General features: G+C 39.1%; 1 protein-coding gene across 2 annotated transcripts in view; it reads left to right on the top strand.

The window, feature by feature from the left end:
- Positions 1-13,149, top strand: part of reln (reelin) — a 292,302-nt gene that overhangs the window by 94,897 nt on the left and 184,256 nt on the right. For both annotated transcript variants that reach the window (XM_036561448.1, XM_036561447.1), the window contains exon 4: positions 9,595-9,665. In XM_036561448.1, the coding sequence (XP_036417341.1) occupies positions 9,595-9,665 (71 nt within the window). The remainder of the gene's footprint in view (positions 1-9,594; positions 9,666-13,149) is intronic.

Genomic DNA, 13,149 nt, shown 5'->3' with positions numbered 1-13,149 from the left:
AAAGGAACACAGACATGAGGGCTCCCTTTTCTTACATATATAACTGGGACGAACTGTGAGTGCTGTTGTCCCACTGCTCACATGCATTCACTCAAGTAGAAGATTTTGAGGAGTAAATAATTATACTAACTGAGTTTGTTGAAGTAAGGTAAATGATTCCAGCTTATCTGCTGTTGTTACAATGTACTCAAGATCTGGATTAGCTTTGTAGGGAAGCAGGTTTGTAATTTTTGTTTGTAACGTTTTGCCTGATTGTTTAAACCTTATTATTGAAAAAAAACATACAATGATCACTGCTGTAGGCTGATGGCATCTGGGTTTTTTAGTCAATTTAGACATTGTGCTAGATAATAATCTGGGATTATTCTTATGCTTTTTTTTTAAACAAAGAGGAGAGATAGGTTGAGTGGGTGCAGTAAGTGCAGTAAGTAACCTTTTATAAGGCTATCATTCCAGGCAGACAGGAAAACTTCTAGTTTAGTTAGGCTCAGACAGTCTGTTTTAAAGCTTGAGTATGATCATTGTACCATAGGGTAAGCTTTTTCTGCCTTATTCTACATACACTTGGACAATAAGCCGTTCAGCGACCATAACCTGCTATAGATTTCGACACAACGTCAAACTGCGATGGGGCCAGACCATATTATGGCTTTGGACATCATCTGGGCTAATTTTTACAACTCTTTAATGTTATCTTTAGTTATTTCTGACTGCCACAGAAAACTGTCAGTGGTGCCTACATGAATGACTATCCTCAGATATCTATTTATTATTTATTATTTATTATTTATATTGAGTTTGTCCCCTTTTGCTCTCTAATCTTCTGGGAAAGGCACTAGATGTTGGAACATTGCTGTGAGGATTTAATTTTAGCTTTAGTGAGGTCAGGTACTGATGATGGATAATGAGATCTGGATCACAAAAACCACCCCGCCTCAAAGTTACTGGAGCTCCAACACCTACAGAGAATGCAGTTCCACTGCTCCACAGCTCAGTGCTGGGGGGTTCATAGCACTCTAGCTGAATTTGGTACTGAGCATCTCAGGTTATATGTGTTTTAACACCTTAACACCACTGTGAGTGCGCCTTAAAGTAACTTAATTAGTAGGGGTACCTAGATACTTTTAGACATAGTATAACATAGTGTGTTCAGTGGCAGGCTGCTTCACCCCAAGTGTGTGAGGGAGCATTATCACAGGTCCTTCCTTCCTGCTGCTGTTAGACTGTATGACCAGCACTGCTCCCAGTAGCCCCTGCCCCTTGATCAACTTATCAAGGGTAAGTAGTAATATTAAGCTGAGTCTGTACTGAATTAACATTTAAAAATGTTTTTAACACTGAGTTACAACGCTGTAGTAGTGATATGAGCATGCTCAGTAGGACTGCTCAATGGGTAGGATAAATTGTTAGAACACGGCATATGGTGATTTTATCACTTTGTGGTTTGTCAGCCTTCTTCAAGGATGATCAGAAGAGTATTAAAAGAGGCGAAAACCACTTTTAGTCTAATCATGTGGAGCAGTATAGCCTGCAGGTCAGCTTGTAAGGTTACCACACTGGCAAAAAGTGCTGGTTTGTTTGGTTGTTTATGGAGGCTGCCAGTCTAGTGATGTCAATTCAGTGTGCAGTAGTATTAGCTTACATGTAGCAAAGTTTATATTTTGACTTTTTTTAGGCAATTTTCGAAAACTCTGTTTATTTTTCTCAGAGAAATTTCTATTAGACCTGAAGTTGCTTGTATGAGCATAAGAGTATGGCGCTGACTAGTGAATGATGACACAACTTCAGTGGTCTATATGCCCTCGCCAACATCAGCAGCAGAACTTCCCCAGAAATCGTTGCAATCTGACAGTTTCTATTTCAAACCCACCAAAAATAGCAGACAACACTGTTTCTAGGAAAAATACTTAATATTTAATATAATATGATATATAAAACTGTAACTTTCAACTTCATTAAAACGCTAGCTGGCAAGCTAGCAATCAAGGGGACACAGCTACCAAAACTTTTATATGTAATGCAAATTTGATAAGCTTAGTTTAACATCTGCTAATTAGCTTAATGCCTACCATTAGCAATTTAAGGAACATTGGCTTCATATGAATAGCAAAAGGTACCTGAATGCATGGAAGACATGGCTCCTAGCTTGTTTTTGAGCACTGTGGTTATGCTATGATATTCTGACTGCCTTTTTTGTCATAGTTGTTTGTGGTGTTGGAGAGCCATGCAATGTTTTTGACAAAATGTACCAACTAATGTTTGCTGCTTACACCAAGCTGATGTTGGAGAAATTAAACTGCTAATGGTTTAGTACCTGTAGCATAGTATTAGCTACATAGCAACCAGTTACGTTAATATATATCAACTCTAAAAATTAATTCTAATAGTTTTCTTTTTTAACAAAAAAAAGAGAAGAGTACAGAAATCACTGGTAAACGTGACTGTGCAAGCTACTTTAAACCAGCTAACAGTTTAGGAATATAGCTACTGTTTCCAATGGCAGTATAATCGAACTTGATCAAATTCATGCTACATATACAAGTTCTGCTTTCATTTTAAAATATTCCAAAATATATGTGGCATGTTGTACATGTGACATAAAGACTACTTTATGTGAGTCAGCTGCAGCAGCAAAAATCAGGGCTACTGCACACATACAGCAATTTACTTTTCTTAAAAGTTAAACCAGCGCATTGACTAGCTTGAATGTACTTATTCTCACTATTTGTAGTAAAAACTTAAGCGTGACATAAGCGTGAAAGTAGCCAATCACAGGGTCACTCTGCTCTCTCCTCCCCTGTAGAATTCCGATTTGTGTGTCATTAGGTACCTGAAAGTTATTGTTTGATTAAAAATATATTATATTATAAATACATAAATAAATAGGTTGATAAAACTAAAATAATAAGCCTGTTTTGAAAAGGTAGTGAGTAAAAAATACAGATTTTTCTTTTGAAATGTATGCTGATGTAAAGTAAAATCAAGTAAAAACAGTCAAGCTTTCAGCTCTTGACTTTGACAGAAAAATCTCCTTCCTTTAACCCATAGAATTTTGGGGATTTTGGTATTTTGGGTCAATTACAATTACAATTGCAATTATGAAGTATTCATTTGAGACAGACAGACATGTACATGCTAACAGAAATTTGATATCTTTATGAATTTGAGTAATTTTTTGATCAAAAATTTACCTTGCGCCTGCAAAATTTTGCATTTGCATATAGAGAAGTAGCACCTCAGATACCTTTTCAGAAATTGTTAGTCTAAAGTGTCTGTGAGCTGAAAGTGCAATAATTTTGATGGTGATTCTTTCTATTGGTTATTATGAGTAAAATTAAACAATTAGCATAAGGCGGATGTTTCATTGATTTTCTGTGTACCAAAACTCTGATACACAGCATGACAGACTTTATTTTTAATTAAAAATTGAGTTGCATATTTAATTTTAAATTTAATTTATTCATTTTATAATAATATTTATCATATAAAATGTGTTTTAGGGCATGTTTGTGTGATTTTGAGGGAAAGAGGGAAAGTGCACTCATTATGTTGAATGGGACACCGGCCCCGCCCCCGCCCCTCCTCAGCAGCATGCACACAGGGCACAGCTAAGCTAGCTAGTTAGCTAGCTAAGTGTGACGCTGCATTTGAGTAATTTTTTATGGAGTTAGTTTTGTGCCAAAATGTTTGAGAGAAGATCCTGATGTTTGAGAGAGGAATGTTCTGGTTTGAGAGGATGGCGGTGCTCTGAGCGCAACTAATGAACTTGAACACACTTGTCAGCACGAAGTGCGCAGGTAAACACCTTTGGATTTGCTCAACAATGTTAGTTAGATTAATACGTTATTATTTATGACAGAGTATTACTGATAAAACATTTCTATTCATTTGCTACGAGAAAACTAGAAACCATCTAGCTAATGTCAAGGCTACAACACACTAGCTGACTCAATACCACAGCCACGAACGTACCTTGACCTATTGGCATAAAGCTGCTTAAGAAAAGACGCCATGATTGGTGCACTGGCAGGAACCGCCCCTCGGCAGCTCTGATTGGCTGGAGTTTTGGCACAAACCAGAGCCGTATAGAGAGAGAGTAGCGTCAACTCCGTTCTCTCCAAAGGACCATTTTTTTCCAGCTATGGCGGATCGTGGAGCCTCTCAATAGTTCCCGGAAGTTAGTAGCAAATACTAGCAGCGCAGCCAAGTTGCAGCAGAATAGACCGGTTGTGATGCACTTTAAAAGGGTAAAACAATTAAAGAATAAGTTTGTACATAATAAGCACATCTGAATCAAATTAACATGTATATTAAAGTATGTCAGTGGATTATCCCCGACTAAATTAGTAGATTTAAGGAACATTAACAGATAACAGATTAGGCTAGGGTACTGAGTAAAGTTAGCAACCCATAATGTTAACCATAAACAGCCTAGTAATGGTAAAATCCCTGCTCTTAATGTCGTTTCATCCACCATTGTTGAATCTTAGAAAAGGCTTCTAAACATGATTTTTCATAGGGTGGGTGGGAGTTAAATGTTACATTGGGGCACGAGCTTGTAGAGTGGAGGTGGAGGAGATAAAATGAGAATATCCTTATCCATTTTGGAGTACGACCAAACGTAGGTTACACAATAAAAAGAAAGCTATTTTCGTGATACATCACTATTTATGTGGATTTAGAGCGTATATTGGAGACTTTAAAGAGTAAACAAATATAAGACTTATGGATTGAGTGTTTGCAGGCTTTGTGATTCTGTTGACTATTATCTGTACATTATGTTGCAGTTTAGTTGATTTTGGATTAATGGCAAGAACCATGGGGGGATTCAACTCAGCTTAGAGACTCCCTACAATAAGACAGCACCCCCACCCTGCACCCTGAGTCTCAACTGCCTGGGTTTTGCAATTCTTTACCTGTTCCTTATTTTTAATAAATAAAACATTAAGCTTCCCAGTGGTGTGGCTTTTGTTTGTGAAACGTATGCAATGTCACATTGTTGTAATCTTTTGTGATGCTGAGTAATTTAGTAATTGCTCCTGCTGACTTGAGGCAGCAGTTTTTTCTTCTCTCCGTGTCGGTGGAGAAATCAAACATTTTCACTCCTTTGTCTGAGCGATTGAAGCATCTCCATGCAGCAGAACAAACCATGGTGGGGACTATATGCAAGGACAACATGGAGAAAAGGGCACAGACAAACTGCCTGCCAGGCTATTCATGTTTGAGCTCGTTATAGCTTTATTTAATGAATCCATTGCAGTAAATATGTGCATAGTAAAAAGGCAAGTTATATAAAATATTTATAATAAACAAATATAAATAGATGTGTTTATTATGTCCTGTCCTGTCTGGATGTGATATATTTTAATGTATGCTTTTTAATACAGATTTTTTCATATGCACGCCAAACAAATTTCTCTGGCTCCTTCTCCTTCTGTCCTTTCGGAAAGTCGTAGAGTTTACAGTAGTCATCAAGTCATTAAAATTATCTAGGCCTTGGGATTACTGAAACAACCATTAATTAAAGATGTGTTATGTTAATTATATTTATGTTGAAAATTAATCTGATCTCAATTTTGAAACGTTCCTTCCTATCCCCTCCCTCTAAGTATATCAATAAACATTAGGATATGACTGATCTTAACTACCATACAAGTTTAAGAACATAATATCTATAATACTGAAAAGTCAAAGCAATGAAACAACGAAAGCACATTTTGATGTGTTCACATTGACCTAACATGTCAAAAAGGCAGGTAACGAAAGCTGTTTAATCCTCAAATAGTAGCAAATTTGACTTTAAAATATATCATATTGTTGTAACTACACACACACGTTGGGTTTCTATATATATATTGTAAATCAGTGCCTTTATTGACTTTAAAGTACCAAAAGACGCAGTTCTACCGCTGAGTGTTTATGGGTTTAAATTCCCCGCAAAGAACTTCCGGGAACTATCTGAAGTCTACGTGAATCACGTGACCATCAAGCATTTTGAACTTCCGTTGACGCTACTCTCTCTCTGTATACGGCTCTGGCACAAACATTCAGACATTTTACAGCGAGCGGATGTTAAAGTTAAGCGCGCGCTGCGGAGCTGAGAGCAGAAATGATTTAAGCACACGTGCGAGTTTTGAAGGTGAAGAGCATGATTGAGCAGGTTTTCCAGTTTTGAGTGAAAACCGGAGTGTTTTGCAGATTTTCAAGTTTTGAATGAAACTAGAGTGCTCTGTTGAGCAAATCCGGAGGTGTTTACCTGCGCACTTCGTGCTAACAAGTGCGTTCAAGTTCATTAGCTGCGCGCTCGGAGCACCGCTGCCCTCTCAAACCGGAACATTCCTCTCTCAAACATCAGGATCTTCTTTCAAACATTTTGGCACAAAACTAACTCCATAGTTTTTTACGCGTATTTAGCTGTACATTCTGATTATCAGCATTAAAGTCAGAGTCAATCCGAGGACTGTTTGAGACACGATGGAAAGTTTTATACCGAACACGTTGCTCTGGGGATTTTAAATGGCCATTTAAATGCACGTAAACACAGGATCTGAACGGTGGTTTTCTTTCTTTTTTTTGTTTTAATATATATATTTTTGGGGGGATTTTCTCCCCAATTTAGTCGTCGCTAATTCCACCCGCTAGTTAGGACTCCCCTTCTCACACGACACTATCAACGCTAGGAGGGTGAAGGCTAACACAGGCTTCCTCCGAGATTTGTGAAGCCAGCCACCGCTTCTTTTCGAACTGCCGCTCACGCAACGTCATTGGACAGCTGAACGCGTTCGGAGGAAAGCGCCAACCGCCAGATCTGTTACGTCAGCTAACAGACGCTGACTAGCATCGCGTTAAGTGATGGGGGAAGAAGGAGGGGCCATCCTATCCACCCAGAGAGAGTGAGGCCAATTGTGCTCTTTTGGACTCCTGGCTACGGATGGCTGCAGCATCACCAGGGATCGAACTCGCGATCTCCTGATGATAGGGCCAACACTTAGACGGTTGCGTCACTTGGTTTTCTGAACTGAATTACTGACTGAATCATGGCTAAAATCTCCACAGAGTCGCTCTGGACACACAGGGTAAGTCCTGATGGTCAACGTTGTTGCCATATAAAGGCGAAAGCAGAGAGCTAATCGCAGGTTTTACAGTGGTTACTGTGTTTGGAGCTGTATTTCTGGGTTGTGGGACGTTGGAGCTGGTTTCTCTCACTCTGGCTAGTGATGGCAGGGTGTGCTGAGTGTTCTGGTGTGTGAATCATGTTACTACTTTTAACCCTTTGTTTATAAAATGAAGGCTAAAAGCAGAGATATGACAGTAGTGAGTGGGTTTTGGGTGATTTTGGAGCTGGATTGGTAGCTGATGGATGGTCACAGGTGGATGAAATTACTCTGGATTGTGAGGGCAGAGTCTGATGGGTGATCTGATGTGTGAATCGTGTCACTGTTTTTCCTTTGTTGGAATATTCCTTTGTTGGAATATGTTGGAATATGAAGGGCAAAATCAGAGCAATAATATCAGGATTATGGGCGATTTTCCGAGCCGAATTACTCACTAATGCTGACGTCACCGCCCAATGACGTCACACTACCTAGTTAGAGGCTGGTCTGCTAAATGTCCTGATATGTGTATCATGTCTGTAGCTTAAACCAGTCTGAAGTTATGAAGAGTAGAAGTGACCTCCCGTTTTGCCCGCAAATTGTTAATACAGAAAATGCACTAAATTCAAGCATTTATTGGTCGCTTATAAAATGTGTTGAGATGCAAAAACAATGAAAGAACTATGTAGTTTATAAACATTTGTAATGTAAACTTATATGTATGTTCAGTGATTATGTATGAAAACACCTGGCAAGACATGTGGCAGACCACTATAAATATTCAAAAAGGGATGTCAGATAAAAAATAGTACATTATAATTAAATTATTATTAAACCAAATCAGGATTATAAAAATCAATCAGTCATAAAAAGCCCTTTGCCCACCAGACAAGGATGAGTTTGAGGCTGTGGACACTGTAAAGATACAATGCGAACCTGGCCTAGATGAACATATTAACTCCAGTTCTCTCACATGCATGCACAACACCATACAGAACAGTTTTTTACATACATTTTTACTATTGTTTTGATTTTAAGTTGGAACATTGAAAAAGCGTTAAACCAAAGTTTCCATTATTTGTCTGATAAGCTCTGTTTTTTCCTCCCTGTGCTCCCTCCCTCAGCACTTTTGGACATGACCTTTAACTAATCTCAGATCATGGCATTATTATATTTGCCTCAAAAATCAGAGAAAAATGTTTTACAATATTTTGACATTATAAATTTGGTTGGCTCTAAATGTGATAAAAAGCCTTGCTGTTGCATACAGACTTGCAGAACTAACTTGACACATCTTTAAGTTTTGAGAAGGTGGTCCTTAAACAGCTTCCACCCTCATGGACCACTCCAACCCCCTACAGTTTGCCTACTAGACACATCTAGCAGAAAATCACCTCTTATTGAATGTGAGCAAGACAAAGGGACTGGTGGTAGATTAAAAGTGGCATTTGTTAGGTGGCCTGTGGAACCTGTCACCATCCAAGGGGAGGTCCACCATCCATATGGAGATGGACCTGGCAGTCCATCTGAACAATTCACTGTACAGAAAAGGCCAGAGCAGGTTGTTTATTCTATAGAAGCTCATATATTTCAAGGCATACATCATTCACCTGGGGTTATTTTATCAATCTGTTGTGACCAGCATTCTTTTTTTATGTCTATTTGGGAAGCAGTACCACCGTAGAGAATGCCAAGCGCCTCAATAAACCGATCGGAAAAACCAGTGTAATCATAGGACTGACCCTGAATATTTTCATGCCAGATGTTCTACCCTCAGGTAGAGGTTGTGTTGAAATGAAATGAAATATTTTATGAAATGAATTAAGACATAAACTCATCAAAATGTCTTCATTCATCATCATGGAGTACCATGAATACCAATCAAACCTCTTACTTCTTTAACATTTTGATTTAATGCATTCAACTCTTACCTTTAGTAAGAACACCTTAACAAATGCTATTAATATTTAGTTAATGTCACTACATGTGCTCTGATCGCATCTTAACTTGTGCTTTACTGCAAAATAACCAATTCTGAGTGCCTGGAGTAAATGAGAGTATTATGTATATATTTCTAGTGTAGAATGTTTGAGTTAATGTTGGCTCTTACACATTGTCTTGTTTACACACATATGTCTTTGCACTGTATGTATGTGTAAATACATGTAATTAAATTAGAGTTTCTCAAACATTTAGGGTTTCCTGCTCTTTTTCTGCGACTCCTGCCGTCTTGTAACACCAGCTTATCCAATGACAAACTGATGATTGGTCAGACTGTGCCACTGCAATTCCACACACTCCCACCCGCTGCTTGTTCTTCTCCCAGAATATTGAGCCATCTGCTCTGATTTCATCTTCATTTGTGATAATGGGTCTGCTCTTGACCTGATTTGTTGGTCATCTCTCGTTATGTATGTTTTTCTCTCTCTCGCTCTCTCTCTCTCTCTCTCTCTCTCTCTCTCTCTCTCTCTCTCTCTCTCTCTCTCACTCTCTCTTTTAGAGCTACAGCCACACATCGAGGACAGATCATCTTCAAGGACACTCTAGCCCAGCAGCTGTGTGAACAGGGAGGTGAGGATGCTCTCATTTTTATCAGTACTGGAAGCATGATAAGCTCCCTGAGGGACAGTGTAATGCTTCAGTGGGACAGTGTAATGCTTCATTTAGAGGAATTATTCAAGAAGACAGTTTGCAGCCAGTGTAACGTTATGTAACTTGTAGACTGTTACATAAACAGATATATTAAAAATGTTGTAGATGTAGGTATCAGACGGCATCTGATCCTTTGTTATATGTAGACCTGTATCTTTTTGCATTCTGAACAAACGTTATTGACAAGTTGGTGCAGCACTGCATGTTTTAGAAGTTAAGAAGTGGTGTAAACACATGCAGTATGGAATTGTGGAACTACACACATGAACGAAATTATTGGTACCCTTCCGTTAAAGAAAGAAAAACCCACAATGGTCACTGAAATAACTTGAAACTGACAAAAGTAATAATAAATAAAAAATGACTGAAAAAAACTAATGAAAATCAGACTTTTGAATTGTAGTTCAACAGAATAATTTTTAAAAAACAAACTAATGAAACTGGCCTGGACAAAAATGATGGTACCCCTAGAAAAGATTGAAAATAATTTGACCATAGGGACATGTTAAACTAAGGTGTGTCTTCAAACTTGTAATCAGTCAGTCTGCCTATTTAAAGGGTGAAAAGTAGTCACTGTGCTGTTTGGTATCATGGTGTGTACCACACTGAACATGGACCACAAAGCTACAGAGTGTTGTCTCAGGAGATTAGAAAGAAAATTATAGACAACCATGTTAAAGGCAAAGGCTATAAGACTCTCCAAGCAGCTTGATGTTCCTATTACTACAGTTGCAAATGTTGGTCAGAAGTTTAGCGTCTATGGCACTGTAGCCAACCTCCCTGGACGTGGCCGCAAGAGGAAAATTGATGACAAATTGAAGAAACGGATAACACGAATGGTAACCAAAGAGCCCAGAAGAACTTCCAAAGAGATTAGAGGTGAACTCCAAGGTCAAGGTACATCAGTGTCAGATCGCACCATCCGTCACTGTTTTAGCCCGAGGAGGAAACCACTGTTGAAAGCAAATCATAAAAAAGTGAGACTGGAATTTGCCAAATTGCATATTGACAAGCCAGAAAGCTTCTGGGAGAATGTCTTTTGGACAAATGCGACAAAACTGGAGCCTTTTGGCAAGTCACGTCAGCTCTATGTTCACAGACGCAAAAATGATGTTTTGGGGCTGCTTTGCTGCATCTGGCACAGGGTATTTTGAATCTGTGCAGGGTACAATGAAATCTCAAGACTATCAAGGCATTCTGGAGCAAAATGTGCTGCCCAGTGTCAGAAAGCTTGGTCTCAGTCACAGGTCATGGGTCCTCCAACAGGAGAATGACCCAAAAGACACAGCTAAAAACATCCAAGAATGGCTAAGAGCAAAGCATTGGACTATTCTGAAGTGGCCTTCTATGAGTCCTGATCTAAATCTTCCAAAGGAAGGATACGCGTATGTGAGCCATGCCTTGCCAAAAAGAGCTTTCAGAGGATCTACGATCAAAAATTGTTGATTTGCCTAAAGCTGGAAAGGGTTACAAAGTGATTTCAAAGACTTTAGAAATTCACCAGTCTACAGTAAGGCAAACAATCTACAAATGGAGACAATTTGGGACCGTGGCTACTCTGCCAAGAAGTAGGCACCCAGTCAAAATGACCCCAAGAGCACAACGGAGACTCATCAATGAGGTAAAGAAACAACCCCGAGTGACAGCCAAAGATTTGAAGGCGTCATTGGTACAGGCTAACATCTGTGTTCATGAGTCTACAGACTGTAAAACCTTGAACAAGCAGGGTGTCTATGGCAGGACACCACGAAGGAAGCCGCTGCTTACTAAAAAGAACATTGCTGCACGCCTGAAGTTTGCGAAAGAGCACATTGACACTCCACAACGGTACTGGCAAAATGTTTTGTGGACAGATGAAACTAAGATTGAACTATTTGGAAAGAGCCGTACACATGAGGCGTCCAAGGAACATGACAGAGCTACAGCAGTTCTGCCAGGAAGAATGGGCTAAAATTCCTCCTGAACGATGTGCAGGTCTGATCCATAGCTACAGGAAGCACCTGGTTGAGGTTATTGCTGCCAAGGCGGGGTCAACCAGCTATTAATTCCAAGGGTTTACTTAATTTTTCCACTACCATTTTGAATGTTGAATGAGTGTATGCAATAAAGATCTGCAGGATCATATTTTTTTGTGTTATTATTTTAGGCACATTATATTTGTCAATACACTTGACTTGGATCAGATCACATTTTATGACGAATTAATGCAGAAAACCATAAAATTCCAAAAGGTTCACATACTTTTTCTTGCCACTGTATATATGTGTGTATATATAAATATATACATGGCAGCTCACTTGCTGTGCAATTGATGATGTAAGACTGGTAACCTCACCAAAATACTTCATGCAATCCAGCAAGCTTCATCAAATGTGATAGTTAAGCTGTTTTATCAGTATGAGTCTGGAGGTGAATAGCTTGGTGTACAGTAATAAAGTGCAGATTTTTCTAGGAAGTTTTTTTTAGAGAAAAATCATTTAACCCTGGAATTTTGGATATGACGCTCAGTACATTGATGTAGCTTGTCTCATCAAATGTCAAACATTTGTGATGTTTTCCCAGAAATGTTGCAGGAATGTTCTACAGGAATCTGGTTCAGCATCAGAGAAATGTAGTCTAAACTACTCTGTTTTGCTTTTAGGTGATAAAAAATTAAAAGTCCTATGAACATTTTTCAGGGGGTGCTAGAGAGGTGCTGGACGATTTTTAGGGGGTGCTATACTGTGTCTGTGGCTGCACAATTTCATCAGACTATTTCCATTCTAAATATTGTATTGTCTGATTTTTCTTTAACTTGGCTGCATTTGAGTTGCTAGAACGCTAGCAGATTCTTCAGAAGGATGTTTGGCATTCATTCACAAGTACTAAGTTGCCAACTGTGACTTACAGCACTAAACATGAGCGTAAATATGTCTTTGTCTCTAGTATAAGATATACTAATGCTTCGGCTACAAAACAGTATCTGTGGTCTCTTTTCCACTGTCAAGCCAAATCGTTCTCAGGGCCGTACAGTGCAGTTCCATGCTGGTGTGGACTTGTGAGATTGGTTACTGTTTTTTTCTTCCCTCCCCCCATCTGTTGTGCCACTAACACGGAGCAGAACGAGAAAATACTGAAGAAAATAGCAACCCTGATAGCAAGAGGATAGTGGACCACTGTCAGCTCGCTAATGCAAAGCTGGCGGTCCACTGGCGTTTTGCTCAGTTTTCTGGGCAGTCCACCAGTAGTTAAGCAGAGTAATAGACAAAATTAACCTTACAATCGCTCATTTTCCCCTCACAGTCATTATTTTTTTTACATTTAAAATCTGTTTGAGGAAATTAAAAATCAGGTAGAGCTTGTATGCGGGTTCATTAATTTGGGTGGTCCCTGGGTGGACCAGCTGTGGTAAACGGTCAGCGGG

This window comes from Colossoma macropomum, unplaced genomic scaffold, assembly GCF_904425465.1.
Source record: "Colossoma macropomum unplaced genomic scaffold, Colossoma_macropomum, whole genome shotgun sequence".
NCBI classification, from domain to species: Eukaryota; Metazoa; Chordata; class Actinopteri; order Characiformes; family Serrasalmidae; genus Colossoma; species Colossoma macropomum.
Note: the sequence above shows the minus strand (reverse complement) of the source record. Positions and strands in the feature narration are given on the sequence as shown.